This window comes from Chiloscyllium punctatum, chromosome 42 (genome assembly GCF_047496795.1).
Source record: "Chiloscyllium punctatum isolate Juve2018m chromosome 42, sChiPun1.3, whole genome shotgun sequence".
Taxonomy (NCBI): Eukaryota; Metazoa; Chordata; class Chondrichthyes; order Orectolobiformes; family Hemiscylliidae; genus Chiloscyllium; species Chiloscyllium punctatum.
The window spans coordinates 50,080,865-50,105,175 of NC_092780.1; the positions used below are offsets into that span (position 1 = coordinate 50,080,865).

Below are 24,311 nucleotides of genomic sequence, written 5' to 3' on the forward strand. Positions count from 1 at the left end.
GAAGTGCAAAACCTGCGTCCACACCTCCCCCCTCACCTCCATTCAAGGCCCCAAAGAAGCCTTCCACATCTAACAGAAATTTACCTGGAACTTCCACATACACCATCTACTGTATCCATTGCATCTGATGTGGTCTCCTCTACATCAGGAAAACAGGCCGCCAAATTGTGGAATGTTTCAGAGAACATCTCTGGGACACCCAAACCACCCCCACTGCCCTGTGACCCAACACTTTAACTCCCCCTACCACTCCACCAAGGACATGTAGGTCCTGGGCCTCCTCCATTGCCAAACCCTAACCACATAACACCTGGTGGAAGAACTCCTCACCTTCCACCTTGGGACCCTGCAACCACATGGGATTAATGCGGATTTCACCAGTTTCTTCATTTCCCCTCCCCCACCTTATCCCAGTCTCAAGCTTCCAACTCGGTACCGCCCTCTAGACCTGTCCATCTTCCTTCCCACCTATCCGCTCCACCCTCCTCTCCGACCTAATATCTTTCACCCCCACCTTCATCTTCCAATCACATTCCCAGCTACCTTCCTCCCAGCCTCCTCCCCATTCCCATTTATCTCTCATCCCTCCCGGCCCACAAGCCTCATTCCTGATAAAGGGCTTATGCCTGAAACGTCAATTCTCCTGCTCCTCGGATGCTGCCTGACTTGTTGGGCTTTTCCAGCACCATAGTCTCGACTCTGGTTTTCAATGAAGCATGTGGCTACAGAAGGCTGTCTTTCATCTCCTTTCAGTTACTTTGTGGTTAATGTGTATCTTAGTTATCTTTCCTTGTGTTTGAACCATATATCTTAATAATCTTAACTAACAAAAATGAACCAATCAAAGTCTTAGAATTCAGTTGACATCCTGCACTTTGTAGGAATTTCTCTTCTCTTCCTCTGTATGAAAATTCATAACCTGTTCCCATTATTGTGGTTTTGTTCGCCGAGCTGGGAATTGGTGTTGCGCACGTTTTGTCCCCTGTCTAGGTGACATCCTCAGTGCTTGGGAGCCTCCTGTGAAACACTTCTGTGATGTTTCCTCCGGCATTTATAGTGGTTTGAATCTGCCGCTTCCAGTTGTCAGTTCCAGCTGTCCGCTGCAGTGACCGGTATATTGGGTCCAGGTCGATGTGTTTGTTGATTGAATCTGTGGATGAGTGCCATGCCTCTAGGAATTCCCTGGCTGTTCTCTATTTGGCTTGTCCTATAATAGCAGTGTGTTGTCCCAGTCGAACTCATGTTGCTTGTTATCTGCGTGTGTGGCGACTAAGGATAGCTGGTCGTGTCGTTTCGTGGCTAGTTGGTGTTCATGGATGCGGATCGTTAGCTGTCTTCCTGTTTGTCCTATGTAGTGTTTTGTGCAGTCCTTGCATGGGATTTTGTACACTACATTGGTTTTGCTCATGCTGGGTATCGGGTCCTTCATCCTGGTGAGTTGTTGTCTGAGAGTGGTTGTTGGTTTGTGTGCTGTTATGAGTCCTAGTGGTCGCAGTAGTCTGGCTGTCAGTTCGGAAATACTCTTGATGTATGGTAGTGTGGCTAGTCCTTTGGGTTGTGGCATGTCCTCGTTCCGTTGTCTTTCCCTTAGGCATCTGTTGATGAAATTGCGCAGGTATCCAATTTTGGCGAATACATTGTAGAGGTGTTCTTCTTCCTGTTTTTGCAGTTCTGGTGTACTGCAGTGTGTTGTGGCCCTTTTGAACAGTGTCTTGATGCAACTTCGTTTGTGTGTGTTGGGGTGGTTGCTTTTGTAGTTCAGGACTTGGTCTGTGTGTGTGTCTTTCCTGTATCCCTTTTGGTGAATTCTCCGTTCGGTGTTCTCTGTACCATCACGTCTAGGAATGTGAGTTGGTTGTCCTTTTCTTCCTCTCTACATTTCACCACAAAGGTATACAGGAAAGACACACACACAGACCAAGTCCTGAACTACGAAAGCAACCACCCCAACACACACAAAAGAAGTTGCATCAAGACACTGTTCAAAAGGGCCACAACACACTGCAGTACACCGGAACTGCAAAAAGAGGAAGAAGAACACCTCTACAATGTATTCGCCAAAAACGGATACCTGCGCAATTTCATCAACAGATACCTAAGGGAAAGACAACGAAATGAGGACATGCCACAACCCAAAGGACTAGCCACACTACCATACATCAAGAGTATTTCCGAACTGACAGCCAGACTACTGCCACCACTAGGACTCATAACAGCACACAAACCAACAGCCACTCTCAGACAACTCACCAGGACGAAGGACCCGATACCCAGCATGAGCAAAACCAATGTAATGTACAAAATCCCTTGCAAGGACTGCACAAAACACTACATAGGACAAACAGGAAGACAGCTAACGATCCGCATCCATGAACACCAACTAGCCACGAAAAGACACAACCAGCTATCCTTAGTAGTCACACAATGAGATGACAAGCAAAAAGAATTCGACTGGGACAACACACTACTATTATAGGACAAGCCAAACAGAGAACAGCCAGGGAATTCCTAGAGGCATGGCACTCATCCACAGATTCAATCAATAAGCACATCGACCTGGACCCAATATACCGGCCACTGCAGCGGACAGCTGGAACTGACAACTGGAAGCGGCAGATTCAAACCACTATAAATGACGGAGGAAACATCACAGAAGTGTTTCACAGGAGGCTCCCAAGCACTGAGGATGTCACCTAGACAGGGGACAAAACGTCTGCAACACAAATTCCCAGCTCGGCGAACAAAACCACAACAACGAGCACCCGAGCTACAAATCTTCTCCCAAACTTTGAACCTGTTCCCACTGGCCTAGCTCCAAGCCTCAGATTATTCTCCATTGTTTTGATGTCCTCCTTCAAATTCTTATCCTCGATTAAACTGCACCAAAGTTCATCTTGAAGCCCTGGTATCATTCTGGAGAATCTGTACCGTGACATTCCAAACAGTCCGAAACCTGGATCTCTTGTTTTGGCACTGCCAGACCTAAGATCCTTTTCGAAATGGTTCCAGATCCCAATAGTGGAGAGATTAATTTTCCTGATAATATTTGACACAGAAACACTGCTCTCCTGAAAACCGACTGTCCTGGGAATTTTGATGTCAACATTTACAATGTAAAATGTCAACACAAACCTGTCCCTATCATGATACTCTCCTGTCTGTGACTTTAACGAGACATAGAGATCTACAGCACAGAAAAAGGCTCTGGCCCAGAGTAGGGACTGAATTCTATCTGTATTCTTTGAGTGAATTATAGTTCACTGATAACCCGACTTCAGTTAAAGACCACACTTGGATTTAATTTCACGTGGCAATGCTCCATGAGATGGATTAGTTCCACATCAGGTGCATCGATGTGCACTTTCTCACACCAACTGTGACAAATTGGGCGCACCTATGACATAAATTACACTCTTGGAATTTTAATTCTGTAAGTATCCACTGTCTGTAGCGATCTTGTATTTGTAGCTGTGGCCCCAGTAAACAGCATTCACATCTCTGAGCCAAAAGGTCATGAGTTCAAATCTCTCTCTAGAGATATGAGCACAGAGTCAAGGCTCAAAAACCTGAGGGAGTGCTGATTGTTGGAACTGCTGTCTTTCAGAAGAAAGTTAAAGCCAGATCTCATCTCCCCTTGGGTAAGCAATGGTTACCATGGAGCTATTCAAAGAAGAACCTGGAAGCTCTCAGCCAACAAATGATTACATTGCTGTTTGGGGGACATTGCTTTGCCCAAATTGACCGTCCTATTACCTCCACCAAAACAATAACTATACAACAAATATATTCACATAGTTCTGAAAGTTGCCTGATAAATGCAAATTATTCTCTCTCTCTCTCAGTGCTGCTTTTACAGGTGGCAGTATTTTTCAAACTCCTTCCAAGGTGGAGCTGCAGCATCCTCTAAAATGTTTTCCATTTTCAGACCGTTTCATTTCTTTCACAGGCCCACTTCCTGCCTTCCTGTCAGACCACTAGCTCCTACCTGTATGGTCACTTTCAAGCCTGCTCTCACCAAATCATACCACCCAGCCTTTCTCTGTTCCAGGCTTCCCATCACCATAACCTGCTTTCAGACACTCTGCCCCACTGCATATCCCCTGATCGAGTAGCCTCCCTCCCCCATGGTTAGGGACTCGTGCTCCCTTGGTCTTTCATGTGAGGAACACCTTTATTCTGAAATACTTTCAGACTTCAGGTTGGGGGGCAAAGTCAGACGGTTTTCTATAAAAACAGAATTTGAATCCTGGCTTCACAAACAACAGCAGAGAATAAAGAAACCATATCAAACCTTTAAATGAGGCCTTACCAATTATTAATCGAATATCATTTGTAGTGAGATCTGTCTGTTTTGTAATCATTCTATAAACCTATTATTACTGAGGTTGGAGGGAGAAATAAGTCTGTCCTCATTCAGGTGAGCAACATTTATTAACTATTTACACTTTGTGCTTCAATAATTAGGGAACAACATTCTTAAAATCTTGCAGACTCAATCTGAATTTTGAAAATGTCGCCTCTCACAGGCATCACTGATATTGTGTAGTATTGATTAGCATAACGAGACTTACACATTAACCTACATTGTTTAATTCAGAACAATTTTCAGTATAGGTTCAATTGTCACACCATTTGGGCAATGTGGATTATTGGCCATCTTCATGTCCGATTATTTGCAGGAAGCAGGACAAATCCAATCTAGTCCCCAATGTTCTGGATGTGACATGAGAGTGACTGTGTTGATGCCAAGGTGCCATTTGACAAAGCTGGCACAAAGTGCCCTGTCCAAACTGAAATCAGGAGGAATCAGGGGATAACTTTCTCTGGTTGGAGGTGTGATGGCTGGCTGTCACTCAGCGACTGTTCCTCTGCGACTGTCCTCGGACCAACCATCTGCTTCATCAATGATCTTCCCTCTATCATAAGGTCAGAAGTGGGGATGTTCACTGATGCTGGTGCAATGTTCACCACCATTCACATCATTGAAGCAGGTCATGGCCAAAGAAGCAAGAACTGGATAAATTCTTGTCCCTCTTGGATGCAGAGGTTGTGGGCTCCATAAGTATTTCTAGGAAGAGGCTTGGAGAGCTGTTGCAGTGCATCAAGCACATGGTGCACACTCCAGCCACATTATGCTGATGGTGGAGAGAATAAAAGTTTAAGTTGATGGATAGGTTATCAATGAAATGATCTGCTTTGTCCTGAGGTATCAAGCTATTAAATGTTGCTACAGCTACATTGATCAAGACAAGTAGATAGCACTCAAACACATGCTCGACTTGTGCCTTGTTGATGGTGGTAACATTGAGAGTCAGAGGTGAGTCACTTGTGATCGAATTCCCAACTTGCTCCTGGAGCTATGATATGTAAGTGGCTGGCCCAGCTTTTGGTCAATGCCCCAGGATATTTATGAGGGATCTGTGTGTGTGATCTGTAAGGCTTGGGTTGATAAATGGCAAGTAACATTTATATCACCTGAGTACCAATCTTCAATAAAAGGGAATTTAATGATCTGCCTTTGACATTCAATGCTACCAATAACTCCCACTCTTACAGACCACACCGACAGATCCCTCAGAAACACCCTTCCAGACAGTGACGAAAAAAAATCAATATTGGCCCTTTTTAATCTCCCATTTATGTTCATCACAAGCAGCATTTCTGTTTCCTAATTTCCAGTTTCATTTTGGGGTTTGAGTTCCTTTGTGATGTTTGTGGGGGTTTTAAGTCTCGATCAGGTGAAATCACATGGAAAGCCAATGCTATTATTTTTGAGGTCACACCACATACCTTTTTTTATGGATGTAGGTTTATTATAATCCTTCTTACACCCACTCCATCCTCCATTAAGCTATGTTTTCTGAACAGTTGTATAACTCAATGAAGCCGTCGGATCTTGCATTTATTTTTATTGATGTAACACCTTTACTTAGAGCGGTTAGAATGTGGAACTCACGACCAGAGGGGATACATGAGGTGAATAACATTGCTGCATCTAAGAGGAAAGCTAGATAAACACATGAGGGAGAAGGAATAGAAGGAGACATTGATCGGGTGAGATGAAGGAGCCTGCGAATAGGCTCATGTGGAACATGGACATTGACGTTGGTCAGTTGTGTCATGTGACCTATTTCTGTGCAGTAGATTCGACACAATTCCTTGTAAATTGTCTCCCTTTTATTCAACCTGTCCTCTGCTACATTTCAGCACAAATGTGTAATTATCCTCAGGAACTTCCCTGAAATAATCCCCTAACATGGCTCCTATTCATACACCCATCAAAGATATTTCCAAACAATGTGTCCATTGCCATTTTCAAGCAGCTGTAGCTCCCTCATGCAACGTGCCAGAGTGACCTCTTGAACCTGGCCTCAACCTTTAACCTCCTTCTAAATAAAACTCATACGTGAGGAATAAGAGAATGATCAGGGAGAAGGGAGGGCCGATCAGTGACAGTGTAGGACACTTGTGCGTCGAGTATGAGCAGAAAAGGGAAGCCTTAAGTTAGTTTTTTGCTTTGGTTTGCACTACAGAAAGGTACCTTATTGTGAATGAGAACTTTGAGGAGCTAGGATATAGGCTTGAACAGATCGAGATTGATGAAGTTGATGTGTTGGACATTTTGGTGAACATTAAGATTGATGAGTCCCCAGGGGCAGACCAGATTTAACCTCGGTTGCTCTGGGAAGTGAGAAAGGAGGTTGCTCGGCCGTTGGTGAAGATCTTTGCTTCCTCACTCTCCACACAGTCATACTGGAGGATTGGAGGGAGGCAAATGTTCCTCTTTTCAAGAAGGGTAAGAGGGAAATCCCTGGCAATTACAGACCAGTCAATCTTACATCTGGTCAGCAAGATTTTTGAAGGAGTTCTGAGGGATAGGATTTATGACTATTTGGAAAAGCATAGCATGATTAAAGGGAGTCAGCATGGCTTTATGAGGGGCAGGTTGAGACTATTTAATCTAATTGAGTTCTTTGAGCAGGTGACAAGACATGTCGACGAAGGTCGAGCAGTGGATGTGATGTACATGGACTTCAGCAAGGCACTTGGTAAGGTTCCCTATGGTAGGCTCATTCATAAAGTCAGGAAGTATGGGACACAGGGAGATTTGGTGATCTGGATTCAGAATTGGTTGGCAGACAGAAAGAAGAGTCTCGTTTAGAGTGGTGCTGGAAAAGCACAGCAGTTCAGGCAGCATTAGAGGAGCAGTAAAATCAGCGTTTCAGGCAAAAGCCCTTCATCAGGAATACAGGAAGCAGAGAGTGGTTGTAGATGGAAAGTATTCTGCCTGGAGGTCAGTGTTGTGTGGGGTCCCGCTGGGCTCTATTCATGGGCCTCTGCTCTTTGTAGATTTTATAAATGATTTGGAGGAGGAGATTGAGGGGTGTGTTACCAAACTTGCCGATGACACAAAGGTTGGAAGTGCTGTTGATAGTATTGAGGGCTATTGCAGGCTATAGTGTGACATTGACAAGATGCAGAGCTGGGCTGAGAAATGGCAGATGGAGTTCAACCTGGATGCATTTTGGAAGGTCAAACTCAAATGCTGAATATATGATTAAAGACAGTATTCTTGGCAGTGTGGAGGAGCAGAGGGATCTTGGTGTCCAAGAACATAGGTTCCTCAAAGTTGCCACTCAAGTGGATATGGTTGTTAAGAAAGCATATTGTGTTTTGGCTTTCATTAACAAGGGGATCGAGTTTAAGTGCGACGAGGTTTTGCTACAGCTCTACAAGTCCCTGGTGAGACCACACTAGGAATATTGTGTCCAGTTCTGGTCACCCTACTGTAGGAAAGATACAGAGTTTTTGTAGAGGGTGCAAACAAAGGTTTACCAGGATGCTGCCTGGACAGGAGGGCTTGTCTTATGAAGAGAGTTTGACTAAGCTCAGATTTTCTCTCTGAAGAGAAGGAGGAAGAGGTGTGACCTGATCGAGGTATACAAGGTAATGAGAAGCATGGATAGAGTCAATAGCCAGAGACTTCTCCCCAGGGCAGGATTGACTGGGCCGAGGGGTCATCGTTTGAAGATATTAGGAGGAAGGTATAGAAGAGACGTCCGAGGTAGTTTCTTTATGCAGAGAGTTGTGAATGTATGAAATGTGTTGCTAGCGGTGGTGGTGGAAGCAGAGTCAGTCGGGATATTTCAGCACCTGCTGGACATACACGTGGACACCAGTGAATTGAGGGGGGCATAGGTCAGGTTATTTTATTTCACATTAGGATTAATCCTCGGCACAGCATTGTAGGGTGAAGGGCCTGTTCTGTGCTGTACTTTTCGATGTTCTATGTTCTAAAACACAACATTCTCAGCTTCATCTGCTCCCTGTGAAAACCTGACAATCCTCTGTGTAAAGAGATCCCTTTGTTCACACTCGGCCCTGATATGGGAGTGGGAAAAGAAGTGAATGTGTGGGTTTATTATCACATCATTGAGGTGATGGGCCATCTTTCCAGCAATAGCCTAAACCTGAGCCACTTCCCGAAAGGCTGAGTCACGGCTGGAATGGCGACCTGTTCGGAAGCAGCAAGCGGGAAATGGAACTAAAAGGAGAGGGAAAAGGATTGATCAGAGGAGCCTCAGAGAAATGTTTCAGTCTGTGTGCAGTCACTCTCTATCACACCCTTTCCCACACCCTTACCCAGAGGGCATGGATAGTGTTTGAGCTGCCTGTCTGGGGATGGTCTGGAGGTGGCAGATTGCCAATCCAGGCAGCCTGAGGTACCCCAGTGGCTGCAGGTTTCCCTCCACAATATTGAGCTGGTGGCTGTGCCCATTTTCTTTCAATAAAACCTTCTATAAATGCTGAGAAAATGCTCCAAGAAGGAAGCTACCTGTCTCTCCCTTACATTGGCATGGCAGGGTGCAGCTCCTTCTCATAGAATCCCTACAGTGTGGAAGTAGGCCATTCAGCCCATCGCAAACCTCCAAAAAGCATCCCACTCAGACCCACCCCCATCCCTGTAACCCTGCGTTACCCATGGTTAATCCACCAAGCCTGCACATCTTTGGATTATCAGAGGAAACCCACACTGACATGGGGAGAATGTGCAAACTCTACACAGAGAGTGACCAGAGGGTTGAATCGAACCCAGGTCCCTGGTGGTGTGAGGCAGCAGTGCTAACCACTGAGCCACCGTACCACCCTCATACTGACTCAGTATTTCTGTACTGCTAGACCTCACAGTTCCTCAGGCTTCGAAAGCCCAGCCATCATCCTTCACTGTCCAGTCAGCATCCCCTCTGGACCATTGATTGGTGACTGCCCTTTACAGTGCAGCTTTGGGTGGCACGGTGGCACAGTGGTTAGCACTGCTGCCTCACAGCGCCAGAGACCCGGGTTCAATTCCCGCCTCAGGCAACTGACTGTGTGGAGTTTGCACATTCTCCCCGTGCCTGCGTGGGTTTCCTCCGGGTGCTCTGGTTTCCTCCCACACTCCAAAGATGTGCAGGCCAGGTGAATTGGCCATGCTAAATTGCCCGTAGTGTTAGGTAAGGGGTAGATATAGATGTAGGGGTATGGGTGGGTTACGCTTCGGCGGGTGCGGTGTGGACTTGTTGGGCCGAAGGGCCTGTTTCCACACTGTAAGTAATCTAATCTAAAAACTCAGTTTGAGCTCCGAACTCAAAAGGGAATATCTTACCATCGAACGCAGGAAAGAAACAGCCTTTACCTCTTCACCTGAACAAAGTGTTCATAATTTTAAATACCCTCATTAAATCTTTCCTAACCTTTACAGCTCTGATTGAACGAATCCCAATATTTCAGAAATAGTTTATGGGAATGACATCATCTTTAAAAATCTATACACCTATCAGAGTTTAAACGTACATAATGGGGTATCCATAATATTGTTACACTTTCTGCAATATATCTTGTATGCTATAACCCTATCGGTGAAACCAGAAATAGTGATGGGCCATTTGTGTGACTTTATTTATTTCCACTCAAAATATTTAAGTTCTATGTTTGCACCCTTCAGTCTCTCTGTTGAACCACTGTATTTTCCATTAAGTGTGCACTGTCATTCCTATTTATTTCTGCAAAGATTCGTGCATCATAGTTTCCCTCCTACATCAGCACCCTTTCCATCCCATCTACTCAGATCTGAAGGGCAGGGGGTTTAGGGGATACTGTTGCAGAGGTAAAGCTTGCATTTCCCAGCATGACCTCGTGTATATGGGAGATAGTGAGTGAGGAAGAGAGAGAATATATCTGTTGGAGTGAGGGTGAGAGAGTATGTGTGTGTGAGTAGGGGAGAGCAGGATAGAGGGTATGTGTGATGGATGAGGGAGAAAGGGTGTGTGCAAGAAAGGGAAGGAGGGATATTGAGGGCATGAGTATGTGTGTTGGGAGGAGGAGAAAGGAAGGAACAGGAAATTTGGCAGTATATGGAAATGAGAGAGCAAGAGAGTGAGAAGGAAGGAGGGAGAGGGAAGAATGTGCAGATGAGAAGGAAAAAGTGTGTGAACCTTGAAAATTAGAGTGAGCCAAGCACTCACAACCTTTCCTTCCTCTTCCTCCCTTCTCAAAAACCTGATCTACACAGCAGGGGAGAAACCCCAAATTAACCCACTTTCAACCCCCAGTATCATTTGACGATTTCCAAGGCTAGTCCAGAGTGTACATCAATGAAAGTGAACAAAGATTAGTGTAAAATAGCCCAACTCCTTGGCGACACTCTTTCCCCTTCTTTGTGATCAGGGCTTGGGCCTACTCTGGGGGTCTTTTTGTAGATCTGCTTGTTAATTGAAAAGAAAAAAAAATCTGAGTTCTATGTTGGCACTTTTTCATGGCCATTTTTTATTATTTATTTGTTAATTTAATTATTGGTTTATTGTTTTGGAACTTTTCTCTTCTGAAATTCATGTTTTCTGTTTGAAATAAATCCACGGAGGTCGGTATCCCATCACCAAGTCCCCCTTTGTTTACATATGCAAAGGACATGGACTCTGACCAGCTAGCTCAGAGCCAGTCCCTCCAGGCCGCATCTGGAGTATTGTGTGCAGTTTGGGTCGCCATATTATAGGAAGGATGTGGAGGCACTGGAACGGGTGCAGAGGACGTTTACCAGGATGTTGCCTGGTATGGTAGGAAGATCGTATGAGGAAAGGCTGAGGCACTTGGGGCTGTTTTCATTGGAGAAATGAAGGTTTAGGGGTGACTTAATAGAGGTGTACAAGATGATTAGGGGTTTAGATAGGGTTGACCATGAGAACCTTTTTCCACGTATGGAGTCAGCTATTACGAGGGGGCATAGCTTTAAATTAAGGGGTGGTAGGTATAGGACAGATATTAGGGGTCGATTCTTTACTCAGTGAGTCGTGAGTTCATGGAATGCCCTGCCAGTAGCAGTGGTGGACTCTCCCTCTTTATGGGCATTTAAACGGGTGTTGGATAGGCATATGGAGGGTAGTGGGCTTGTGTAGGTTAGGTGGGCTTGGATCGGCGCAACATTGAGGACCAAAGGGCCTGCACTGCGCTGTATTTTTCTATGTTTCTATGTTTCTATAACATAGGACTAATAAATTAAACTGCATTTATTTCAATGCAAGGGGCCGAACAGAGAAGGCAGATGAACTCAGGGCACGGTTAGGAACATGGGACTGGGATATCATAGCAATTACGGAAACATGGCTCAGGGATGGGCAGGACTGGCAGCTTAATGTTCCAGGATACAAATGCTACAGGAAGGATAGAAAGGGAGGCAAGAGAGGAGGGGGAGTGGCATTTTTGATAAGGGATAGCATTACAGCTGTGCTGAGGGAAGATATTCCCGGAAATAGGTCCAGAGACATTATTTGGGTGGAACTGAGAAATAAGAAAGGATGATCACCTTATTGGGATTGTATTATAGACCCCCCAATAGTCAGAGGGAAATTGAGAAACAAACTTGTAAGGAGATCTCAGCTATCTGTAAGAATAATAGGGTGGTTATGGTGGGGGATTTTAACTTTCCAAACATTGGCTGGGACTGCCATAGTGTTAAAGGTTTAGATGGAGAGGGATTTCTTAAGTGTGTACAAGATAATTTTCTGATTCAGTCTGTGGATGTACCTACTATAAAAGGTGCAAAACATGACCTACTCTTGGGAAATAAGGCAGGGCAGGTGACTGAAGTGTCAGTGGGGAGCACTTTGGGGCCAGCGACCATAATTCTATTTGTTTTAAAATAGTGATGAAAAAGGATAGACCAGATCTAAAAGTTGAAGTTCTAAATGGGAGAAAGGCCAATTTTGACGATATTAGGCAAGAACTTTTGAAAGCTGATTGAGGGCAGATGTGCACAGGTAAAGGGACGGCTGGAAAATGGGAAGCCTTCAGAAATGAGATAATAAGAATCCAGAGAAAGTATATTCCTGTCAGGCTGGTAGGTATCGGGAATGCTGGATGACTAAAGAAATTTAGAGTTTGGTTAAGAAAAATAAGGAAGCATATATCAGGTATAGACAGGATAGATCGAGTGAAAACTTAGAAGAGTATAAAGGCAGTAGGAGTATACTTAAGAGGGAAATCAGGAAGGCAAAATGGGGACATGAGATAGCTTTGGCAAATAGAATTAAGGAGAATCCAAAGGGTTTTTACAAATATATTAAGGACAAAAGGGTAAGTAGGGAGAGAATAGGGCCCCTCAAAGATCAGCAAGGCGGCCTTTGTGTGGAGCCACAGAAAATGGAGGAGATACTAAATGAATATTTTGCATCAGTATTTACTGTGGAAAAGGATATGGAAGATATAGACTGTAGGGAAATAGATGGTGACATCTTGCAAAATGTCCAGATTACAGAGGAGGAAGTGCTGGATGTCTTGAAATGGTTAAAGGTGGATAAATCCCCAGGACCTGATCAGGTGTACCAGAGAACTCTGTGGTAAGCTAGAGAAGTGATTGCTGGGCCTCTTGTTGAGATATTTGTATCATCGATAGTCAGAGGTGAGGTACCGGAAGACTGGAGGTTGGCAAACGTGGTGCCACTGTTTAAGAAGGGTAGTAAAGACAAGCCAGGGAACTATAGACCGTTGAGCCTGACCTCCGTGGTGGGCAAGTTGTTGGAGGGAATCCTGAGATCCAGGATGTACATGTATTTGGAAATGCAAGGACTGATTCGGGATATTCAACATGGCTTTGTGCATGGGAAATCATGTCTCACAAACTTGATTGAGTTTTTTGAAGTAACAAAGAAGATTGATGAGGGCAGAGCAGTAGATGTGATCTATATGGACTTCAGTAAGGCGTTTGACAAGGTTCCCCATGGGAGACTGATTAGCAAGGTTAGATCTCATGGAATACAGGGAGAACTAATCATTTGGATACAGAACTGACTCAAAGGTAGAAGACAGAGGGTGGTGGTGGAGGGTTGTTTTTCAGACTGGAGGCCTGTGACCAGTGGATTGCCACAAGGATCAGTGCTGGGCCCTCAACTTTTTGTCATTTACATAAATGATTTGGATGTGAGCATAAAAGGTACAGTTAGTAAGTTTGCAGATGGCACCAAATTTGGAGGTGTAGTGGACAGCGAAGAGGGTTACCTCAGATTACAACAGGATATGGACCAGATGGGCCAATGGGCTGAGAAGTGGTAGATGAATTTTAATTCAGATATATGCGAGGTGATGCATTTTGGGAAAGCAAATCTTAGCAGCATTTATACACTTAATGGGAAGGTTCTAGGGAGTGTTGTAGAACAAAGAAACCTTGGAGTGCAGATTCATAGCTCCATGAAAGTGGAGTTGCAGGTAGATAGGATAGTGAAGAAGGCATTTGGTATGCTTTCCTTTATTGGTCAGAGTATTGAATACAGGAGTTGGGAGATCATGTTGTGGCTGTATAGGACATCAGTTAGTCCACTGTTGGAATACTGCATGCAGTTCTGGTCTCCTTCCTATCGGAAAGATGTTGTGAAACTTGAAAGGGTTCAGAAAAGATTTACAAGAATGTTGCCAGTGTTGGTGGATTTGAGCTACAGGGAGAGGCTGAACAGGCTGGGGCTGTTTTCCTTGGAGCATCGGAGGCTGAGGGGTGACCTTCTAGATGTTTACAAAATTATGAGGTGCATGGAGAGGATTAATAGACAAAGTCTCTTCCCTGGGACCGGGGTGTCCAGAACGAGAGGGCATAGGTTTTGGGTGAGAGGGGAAAGATATAAAAGAGACCAAAGGGGCAACTTTTTAACACAGAGGGTGGTACGTGTATGGAATGGGCTGCCAGAGTAAGTGCTGGAGGTTGGTGCAAGTGCAATATTTAAGAGGCATTTGGATGGGTATATGAATAGGAAGGATTTGGAGGGATATGGGCCGGTTGCTGGCAGGTGGGACTAGAATTGGGTTGGGATATCTGGTCGGCATGGACAGGTTGGACCGAAGGGTTTTTATTCCATGCTGTACATCTCTATGACTCTATGACTCAATGAACAAAATGTTCATTCAAAACAGACCACAAAGAGTTAACACTTCACAGTAAGTCTCTCTCTCTCTCTGTGTCTCTCTCTGTCTGGCTCTATCTCAGGTGGCAGCGGCTTCTCAGTTTATTCTGTCCATTTCACCCTTTTTATGGAATAAGTCATAGTTTTGGAATAATTTCCCCATGCCTGTCTCTCACATGCACACTATCACAATCACTCAACGATTCAAACAGAGTGTCCTTTAAAATATCAATTAAAATTCAACAATTTGCCCAATTCATGCAAAAGGATTTAACAAAATGCCCAATTTATCTGCGTGGCTTCCAAACACTAGGAATCATTTTCCTGATCAGATATTATCTCATACATAGTCTGAAAGGGAGAAGTCTTTCCAACTGCATCGAGGGGCTGTCCCGTTGTAGCTTATGACTCCGTGCTCTTCAAAATAAAAATCAACCGGCCTTGTCCTCCTTTCTCTATAACCTCATAACTTTAACCGATCATATTAACACAATGGAGTGTCTAATATCTCATAATTTCCACTGGCCATATTAACACAACTGAGTGAGAAAATTACCGAGACTCCCTTCCATTTTCAATGATCTAAAAGGTTCTCCTGTCCATATCTGATAGAGTCAGTTCTCTGTGTGGAACACAGAAACACCAAGGTCACCCCACAGTAAACAAAGAGACATTTCAGCGGGAAACATAAACAAAAAGTCTCACATTTCAAACGGCCATATTAAACAAAACATATCAAATTTCAACAGACGATATTAAACAAAAACAGAACAGACTTAAATTTACCTAAAACTGACGGACCAAATGGTCCTTTTTAACCCTTCAAGGGACAAGTCTCACTCGGCAAGGGGCAGATCATCTCTTGGGACACAAGGAGTGGTCTGAAGGTAAAATACCTAAGGGACCCCACCACAGGGTTGAGTCTGACACAAACTTTCGGTTGTTTAATCAGCCTAGAGAAATGTTCCCTATGTTGGGAACCGAGTCACGGCACCAGATGGGAACTTGGGAATTCTCGGACCACTCAGAGTTTGTAAAGTAGCCCTCTTGTATTGTTAGCTAGCCAGCTGAGAGATCAATAGGCAAAAAGATGAGGTAATCAATCAGATAGGACTGATAGGTTATCTCTAATTCTCAGGAGAGAGGCAGCATAATTTGTACCCTGAATGTGCACAATCATATCATTTTTCTCCAATTCCCACTGTATAATGTTTCTCGTTTTGATTAGATTCTCATGAGGTAATTCATACATTCGTGTTGTTTTGCATGTAAAATAAACAATTCTGTAAATGTGGTGTTATTGTGTCACTGAGATAATACCGAGGTTACAAAATGTATTACGTTATAGTGACTGTCTGGGAAACAGGCAGTTACTTGATTCTGCCAAGATTCATCCATTCATTATTCCATTCTCATGGTCACTGTGCTTGGCCATTTTAAAAGGCAAGTAATTACTGTGAAAAGGAGACTTACAAAGTGGAGGATCTTAGCTACTATTTCCCTAATACTTCATCCCTCTCACACATATTAGACAAGGCTGGATAACCTCTCCTTTACTGGCTGCTGCATTACAGTTAATAGAAATATGCCAAGGGCTTGAATTTCTACATGGAACTGCAATGTAGTTCCCATCACGGAGACATGGTCTAGAGAGGATCAGGAATAGGGACTTCCCATTCTGAGGTACAGGGTCTACAAGAGGACAATCCTGTATGCAAGTGTGGAAGGGCTGCTGTAGTGTCGGTTATTGTGGGGAGGAAGGATGATCTCTTTGATGGGTCGTCAAATGGGAGACTTCCAAAAGAGGGTTGAAAAGGGTCCAAGCTGGGTACATACCCATGAGAAATAAATCTTGGCTATCCAGAGCGAGCGGACCCTGGATGACTAACGATATTGATAAGAACATGAAGAAGAATGATGAGGTATATGATGTAAACCAGAATGGAAAATAGCAATAAATATCAGAAAGGGAATCTCAAATGCAGGAGAGAGCTTAAGGCTACAACAAGGAAGGCTCAGAGGAAGCATAAGGTGTGGATGGAGGGCTGTTCTCAACATAGAGAGTAAAATGTCCTTCAATCATTTTAATAATAAAATATTAGTGAAGGATAGAGTGGGGCTGTGAGAGAAGGGGAAAACATTTTGCTTCATGACCATTTTGTTGACAGAAGCCTGTCTATCCCCAGCTAAAAGAGAGCCTTCCCATAATACCATTGATGGCTCATGTTAGCTCTACCCAGGAACTGACTGTGAATGGGACATTACCGAATTGGAGGGAACACATTCTCTAAACAACCCGCTAATGAGATTGTCTCCCTCACAATGTCACAGCACCTCCAGAAGCCCCGAAAACTCTCCCTGTCTCTATGAGATCCCAGCTGACACAATACTTCCACAGACAAAATGTCACCAAACTAATCACTATGGATGAGCTGAGCCCTGTGAGACACTGTGGACAGGGTGATACTGAATCGTCAATCAATGGTCTTTGATTAGCGAACCTCCTGTTGCCATTGTTTAACTGATGGATACTGGTTAAACATTGTTAGCTCTCTTTCAATACAGTAAAACTATCCACTGTAATTAAAACTGTATTGTCTTACAATCAGCTATCAACCTCTTGTATCCCACTAAAACCTGGATATGCCTGTACTTCAGGGAATAGGCTGAGACTCCTCTGTGTAGCGTGACTATTCTGTGTATGTTTCGATCTTTAGCTCCTTCTCATGATAACATGAAATAAAAAAAGCATGTCAATGTTGTGGTTGTGTTCGCCGAGCTGGGAATTTGTGTTTCAGACGTTTTGTCCCCTGTCTCGGTGACATCCTCAGTGTTTGGGAGCCTCCTGTGAAGCGCTTCTGTGATGTATCACTATAAATGCCGGAGGAAACATCACAGAAGCGCTTCACAGGAGGCTCCCAAGCACTGAGGATGTCACCTAGACAGGGGACGAAACGTTTACAACACAAATTCCCAGCTCGGCGAACAGAACCACAACAATGAGCACCCGAGCTATAAATCTTCTCACAAACTTTGAGAGTGTCAATTTTACAAGGTCTGAGTACGAGCTACATTTGAAATTGGACAATTCTTTGACAATTTGGCGTTAGTTAGCAGGTCCCATTACTTAGTATGGGGATCAGGACCAGACATAAATTTCACAAATGTTACCATTTGCGTGATCCTCCCGTCAGCCAGCGTACCTGTACTGGAAGAGGACACATGACAAGGCAAGAAGTAAAACAGCAAAGATGCCTAAATTTTTAAGTTTACAAAATTGTTTCAAAATGTGGTCACTTGCGTGATCCTCACCTGAACCAGCGTACTTGTAATATAAGAGGACAGACAACTAGGTAAGAAGGTAGACTGGAAAGATCACCTCAATTTAATCCCTGCTACATTTTTCATAATTCTGCTCTGAGCATGATACTGAGCTGAGCCAGTGATTTAGTGCTGTAAGAGAATGCACGGCCAGTGAGAGGGAAGATTGGAGAGATCTATCCTTTAAATTTCTCAGGTTCAGAGTAGGGAGACCATGGGAACTTGACCAGGCCGCCTGTGCTTGTCTTGTTTATTTATTCAGTGTCCTGTCCTGTCGGTGTGTCCTCCCTGCTTGTCCTGTCCTGTCTGTGTTCATCCGTGCTGTACTCTGTACTTTGTTCCCAGTGTGACTCCTCACAGGTAAATGGGATTGTGGGACTCGATACTGTCCAGAGAAGGACTGCCCCTGGGGAGACCGGTCTAACTTGTCCTGCTGGGGTGGGTGGTGCGCGGCCACTGACCCTCTCGCAGAAAATGCAGAAGCACCATGATCAATCCGCGTACTGCAAGAACAAGGTAAGAGATCCTCTGGTTACACCAGGCTCACCAGCTCACATGGTATGGAAGGAAACTGGGGACAGGAGATATGTAACCCCTTTTAGCACCAATTTGGACAGTTGGTCCCACAGGAATTAGCCATATCAGGGCTCCTTCAAACTAGACAAAATTGACCACAGGAGGACAAAAATTGTGGGCAGTTATGGAGATCCATCCTGGGACACTGGGTAGATGCTTCAGTGCTGAGACAAATTTAAGGAAGTTGCGACTGGACATCAGCCCGCTGAAGTAACAGAGTGTCATCAGGCCTCAGACCCAACTCCATCCTCCGATTCACTGCCCACTGCCCTGCTGCCATACACCCCCCCAGTACCCTAAGATTTCCCTCCTGACCCCAGAGCCAGACCCACTGGGAAACAAGCTCACTGCAATCATTACCAGGTGATCACACACCCTCCCCATTACAGCACCTCAGGTAGTTCAGGAGGTGGCAATTGGTGGGTGGGCATCAGGTTCAGAGCACCCTGATCAGGCAGCACCCGACCCCGCTCCCAGCACCAGACGGAAACACCGTGAGGCTGCAGCTTTGAGATCACAGACCCGTGACCACCAATACCCCCACATCATGATATGCACTACACCTCTGGACAAGCCCTGGACACACACAGAGGTCTGGGGTATGCCCCAGGATGTCTCAGATCCTCAGGATGCCCAGACTCTCCTGCAATTGGCTGACAGGAGTCACTGGGCACCTGCCCGTCTGTCTATTGAATTTCCAGCCGGACAGTGGAATAGCGACATGAGCACAATCACTGGTTCGAAAATCCTGGTCACACCGTCATTAAGGCAGCCGCAAGGCAACAGGCTGACTTCAGGGGAAGTTCCCCAGTACCTGCAGAAGGTAAACAAGTCTGTCCCAGATTTATTGCCAGCTTTAAGGATATCTGAGTCTCCTCAGTGGGCATCCCTTTATCAGAAAATGAAAAGTTAGTGATGCAGACTCTTGTGAACGGCATGCTGCCCCGGCATGCTCAAGGTTATAAATCACACAACCTAACCTGGCAGACAGATGAGGGGGGGGGGGGGGGGGGGGGGGAGGGGGGGATACACAAACCACTTGAAACAATTGGGACAGATAGGGACTGTTTGAGACTATGAAGTAGAGGGAGGCATACCCCCAGCTCGTGCAGCCAGAATACCAGGGAGCAAGTCGGAGCCCGGCACAGAGAAGTCGGGGCAGGAATAGGGATTAATGTAGGGTATGTGGGAAGTGGATTCTGGATTAGTGGTGCTGGAAGAGCACAGCAGTTCAGGCAGCATCCAAGGAGTTTTGTCCTGATTTCGAAGCTCCTTGGATGCTGCCTGAACTGCTGTGCTCTTCCAGCACCACTAATCCAGAATCTGGTTTCCAGCATCTGCAGTCATTGTTTTTCCCGATGTGGGAAGTGGGGTCACTGGGTAAGGGAATGTTGGGCAGCAGCCCCTCAGCAGCAGCTGAATGTTTCCACCCATACACTACCCTGGCAGACTCAGCGACACCGGGCCCCTCCACAGAGGCAGCCTCAGCAGGCAGCCTACACTGTGAATGAGCCATTCCCCCACTCCCTGAGACCCTCGGGCTGCCACGGGAGGGAGGCTGCCTCTAGACACCTCTCACACTCCCTGTCGGAGAATCCAATGGTGGATATGGAAGTGGGGAGTTGTCTCATTTCAGTTTTGGTGGACCCCAGAGTCTCTCACTCATCTGCACCTCCCTCTGCAGAACTCCCCCTCAGTTCCCAAAATGTCCACACTGTGGGTATCTCCGGAGTATCCATGGTAGAACCACTCTCCAATCCAGTCCCCCCTTTAGTGTCAGGTCGGTGACAGTCCCTAACACAGCTATAGCATCCTCATCCTGTCCAGTAGCCCTGTTGGGTTGTAAATTAAATGCCTCCATTCGCTGCTCTCCCCAGGGTCCCACCTGAGAAATTGTAATTCTTGCCCTTATCACGATCCTCATTATGTTTGTCCAACAGTGCTGTGTGTGCACTTGTGTTCACTGCTACTGCCCCCCCCCGCTCCACCGAACACCCAGATCACCAAGATTCACCTGAATGATGACTCTGGCCAAGATTCAGAGCACCCAGACACAGAATACATTGAGTCCGACCAGTCTGAGTCTCAGGGCTACCCGTCTGATAATGAGCCTCCCCCACCAGACAATCCCCTGGGTTGGTGACGTTCCCCCTTTTGCCGCAGGTCCTGGTTATAAAAAGGGGGGAATTGTGAAGAAGGGGAACACATTTTGCCTCGTGACCATCTTGTCCCCAGCTAAAAGAGGGCCTTCCCATAATGCCATTGATGGCTCACATGAGCTATCCCCAGGAACTGACTGTGAATGAGACATTACCGAATCGGAGGGAACACATTCTCTCAACCTGCTAATGAGATTCTCTCCCTCACAATGACATAGCACCTCCAGAAGCCCCGAAGACTCTCTCTGTCTCTATGGGACCCCAGCTGACACAATACTTCTGCAGACAAAATGTTACCAAACTAATCAATGTGGATGAGCTGAACCCTACTGTGGACAGGGCGAACCTCCTGTTGCCAGTGTTTCACTGATGGAAACTGGTTAAACATTGTTAGCTCTCTTTCAATACAGTAAAACTATCCACTGTAATTAAAACTGTATTGTCTTACAATCAGCTATCAACCTCTTGTATCCCTATAAAACCTGGATATGCCTGTACTTTGGGGTAGAGGCTGAGACTCCTCTGTGTAGAGTGATGACCATTCTGTGTGTGAGTGGTCTTTGGCTCCTTCCCACGATATCGTGAAATAAAAAAGCGTATCAATTTCACAAGGTCTGAGTATGAGCTTCATTTGAAATTGGACAATTCTCTGGCAGGGCCCATACTGAACAAACAGCAAAGATGCTCACTGAAGCAAGAGGGAGGGTACTAAAGGAAGTCATTACATTTGTCCTTCCCAAATTCGTTACTAATTGCTAAATGGTGACAATGGTCTTGTTGAAAATGTGAGTGTTGAGCAGCTGGGATTTATAGTCACAGCTAATGTAGAGGAGTTGAAAAGCTTGCAGCACTCCCAGTGAGAAATTCCCTGGCCCTGGCAGGATACAGCCTGGATTGCTGAAGGAATGAAGGGAGCAAATTGCAGGGTCATTGAAAGAAATTCTCCAGGATTCTCTGAACGCAGGATTAGTGCCAGGGAACTGGAGGATTGCAAATGGGACACCATTGTTTCAGAAAGGAGTAAAAGTTAATTCAGGAATCTATATACATGTTAGCTTGGCATCAATAGTGGGATAACTGACAGAGAATATAATACGGACTAAGGTAAATACCCACTGGATAAAAATAATTTAATACCAGTCAGATAACATGGCTTTGCCAAGAGAAGATCATGTCTCGAAAGAAACTTGAGTTCTTTGATGAGGTGACACAGGCAGAGAATGAGAGTACTCTTGTGGATGTTGTATATTGGAACTTTCAAATAGCATTTGATGCCACACAGCAGGATGGTTCCCAAATTAGAAATGTCTGGGATTGGTGAGTCCTCGGCAGCACAGAATTGAAGTTGGCGAAATGAGAAGATACAGGGTGGAGCTGTTGGTGGGCATTTTCCAGTTTGGAAACGAGTTGAAATTAGTGTTTTCCAGATATTGGTATTCAGACCCTTGCCTCATCTGATTGAGAGATGGGTGTTGTTGCAAACTCTCTCAATGTGTCGATGTTACAGCGATAGGGAGAATTGTGAATTGTGAGAATAGAGTCATGCAGCATGGAAACAGACCCTTCGGCCCACCCAGCCCATGCAGACCATGTTCCCAAACTAAACCAGTTCCACCTGCCATATTAAGGCCCATAGTGCTCCAATGCTTTCTTCTTCAGGAACTTATCGAAACCGATCAACTCCATTGGTCCATGACAAGTTGGTCAAAACGCACAGATACCTGGCAAATGAATGTCAATGCTGAGAAATGTGAGGGAGTGTATTTTGGTCCAATAAGTACAGACAGAAACCACAGGCTCAATGGCACAATTTTGAGGGGAATACAGGAGCTGAGGGACTGAGGGGACCATGTGCATAATTCTATGAAGATTATCCGGCAAGTGGCAAGAGCAGGTAATAAGGCTTATCGGATCGTTGGGTTTATAAACAGAGGGTTAGAACATGAAAGCACAGGAGTAATACTACACCCCGGCAAATTATTGGTCAGACTACATTTGGATTATTGTATTCAGTTGCTGGAACCTTATACATTGTTTCCACAAGTTTGTCTGTCAGTAACTGGATGATAGATTACAGAGTTTTCCAGCATGTAAACAGACTGTACAGACTAACTTGCCCATGCCGACCAGATTTCATAAAGTGCAGTAGTCCCATTTGACAGGGTTTGGCCCATGTCACTCTAAACCTTTCCTATCCATGTCCCCATCTGGATGCCTTTTAAATGTTGTAACTGTACCTGTCTCCACCACCTCCTCTGGTGGCTCATTCCACACACGCACCAACTTCTGTGTGAAAAGATTGCAGCTCGTGTTCAGTTTTAAATATTTCCCCCTCACCTAAAGACAAAGGCCCTGCCTGAAACTGTGTAAACCTACCCTGGTTTATCGGAGCAAAATGGAACTCCTCACATTTATCGAAATCAAGCTCCATCTGCTATTTATCGGCTCACCAGACCAGCTGATCAAGATCACATTGAATGCTTAGATAACCTTCCTCACTGTCCATTTTACCATCAATTTCAGTGTCATGTATAAACGTACTATCCACGTCTCCGAAATTCTCATAAAATCATTTATCCAAACGACAAACAACAGTAGACCCAGCGTTGATCCTTGCAGCACACTGCTAGGTGCAGGTCTCCAGTCTTAACCAAAACCCTCTACCACCACCCCGTCTCCTACCATCAAACCAATTTTGTGTAGAGTTTCCTACGTCTCCATAGACCCCATGTGGTTGAACATTCCTAACCAGTCTACCATGCAGAACCTTGGTGAAGACCTTGCTAAAGCCCATGTAAACAATGTCTATCGTTCTGCCTTCATGTATCTTCATGGTCACCTCTTCAAGAATCACAATAAGGTTTGTGAGACATGATTTCCCAGGTACAACGCCATGTTGGCTATTCCTGACATTTCCAGAATTGGAAGGTCATTCCATCCCTCGTGTTGAAGTTTCCAGAAAGGAAAAGTTGTAAATATGGTGCCCTGGGAGGAGCAGGAACCTGTTTTGGACTCATCTGTGGCAGGAAATATGTCCTCACGGTCATTCTCTATTTTAGATGGAGAGTCACGAGACAATCCCAGATCACTGTATTCATGGGAATTTGTAGCTCAGGTTGTGGATGAGGTTGTTGACTTGCTCACTGAGCTGGTAAGTGTATTCTCAGACATTTCCTCACCATTCGAGGGAACAGAATCAGTGAGCCTCCGGTGAAGCATTGGTGTTCTGTCCTGTTTGCTGTTTAAGTGTCCGGGTCTGCTGGGGTTGGTCATGTCATTTACAGCTTTGCTGCTGGTTCTGTTTCTTAGTGCTTGGTATATGGGATCCGACTCGACATGTTTGTTCATGGAGTTCCGGGTTCAGTGCCAGGTTTCCAGGAATTCCCGTGAATGTAACTGGCATGTCACAGGATGGATATGATGTTCCAGTTACACAGTCACAGAGTCATATAGTCCTACAGAATGGAGAGAGACCCTTTGGTCTAAACTGGGTCATGCTGACCAAAATTCTCATCAATACTCAGTCCATGTCCCTGCACTTGACCCTTGTCCATCTCATCCTTTCCTATCCATGTTATTGACCAAGTGCCTTTTAAATGTTGTTAGAGTACCCACCTCACACACTTCCGCTGGTAGCTCATTCCATATGTGTAATACCCTCTGTGTCTAAAGTTATAGAGACACAGAGATGTACAGCATGGAACCAGACCCTTCGGTCCAACCCATCCATGCCGACCAGATATCCCAACCCAATCTAGTCCCACCTGCCAGCACCCGGCCCATATCCCTCCAAACCCTTCCTCTTCACATACCCAACCAAATGCCTTTTAAC

The 24,311-nt window shown here is 45.1% G+C and overlaps 1 protein-coding gene across 1 annotated transcript in view; it reads left to right on the forward strand.

Annotated features, from left to right (window-relative positions):
- Positions 1–20,463, forward strand: part of LOC140465536 (uncharacterized) — a 42,062-nt gene extending 21,599 nt beyond the window's left edge. The window contains exon 4 of the mRNA XM_072561075.1: positions 20,261–20,463. Within this exon, the coding sequence (XP_072417176.1) occupies positions 20,261–20,463 (203 nt within the window). The remainder of the gene's footprint in view (positions 1–20,260) is intronic.
- Positions 20,464–24,311: the final 3,848 nt, after the last annotated feature.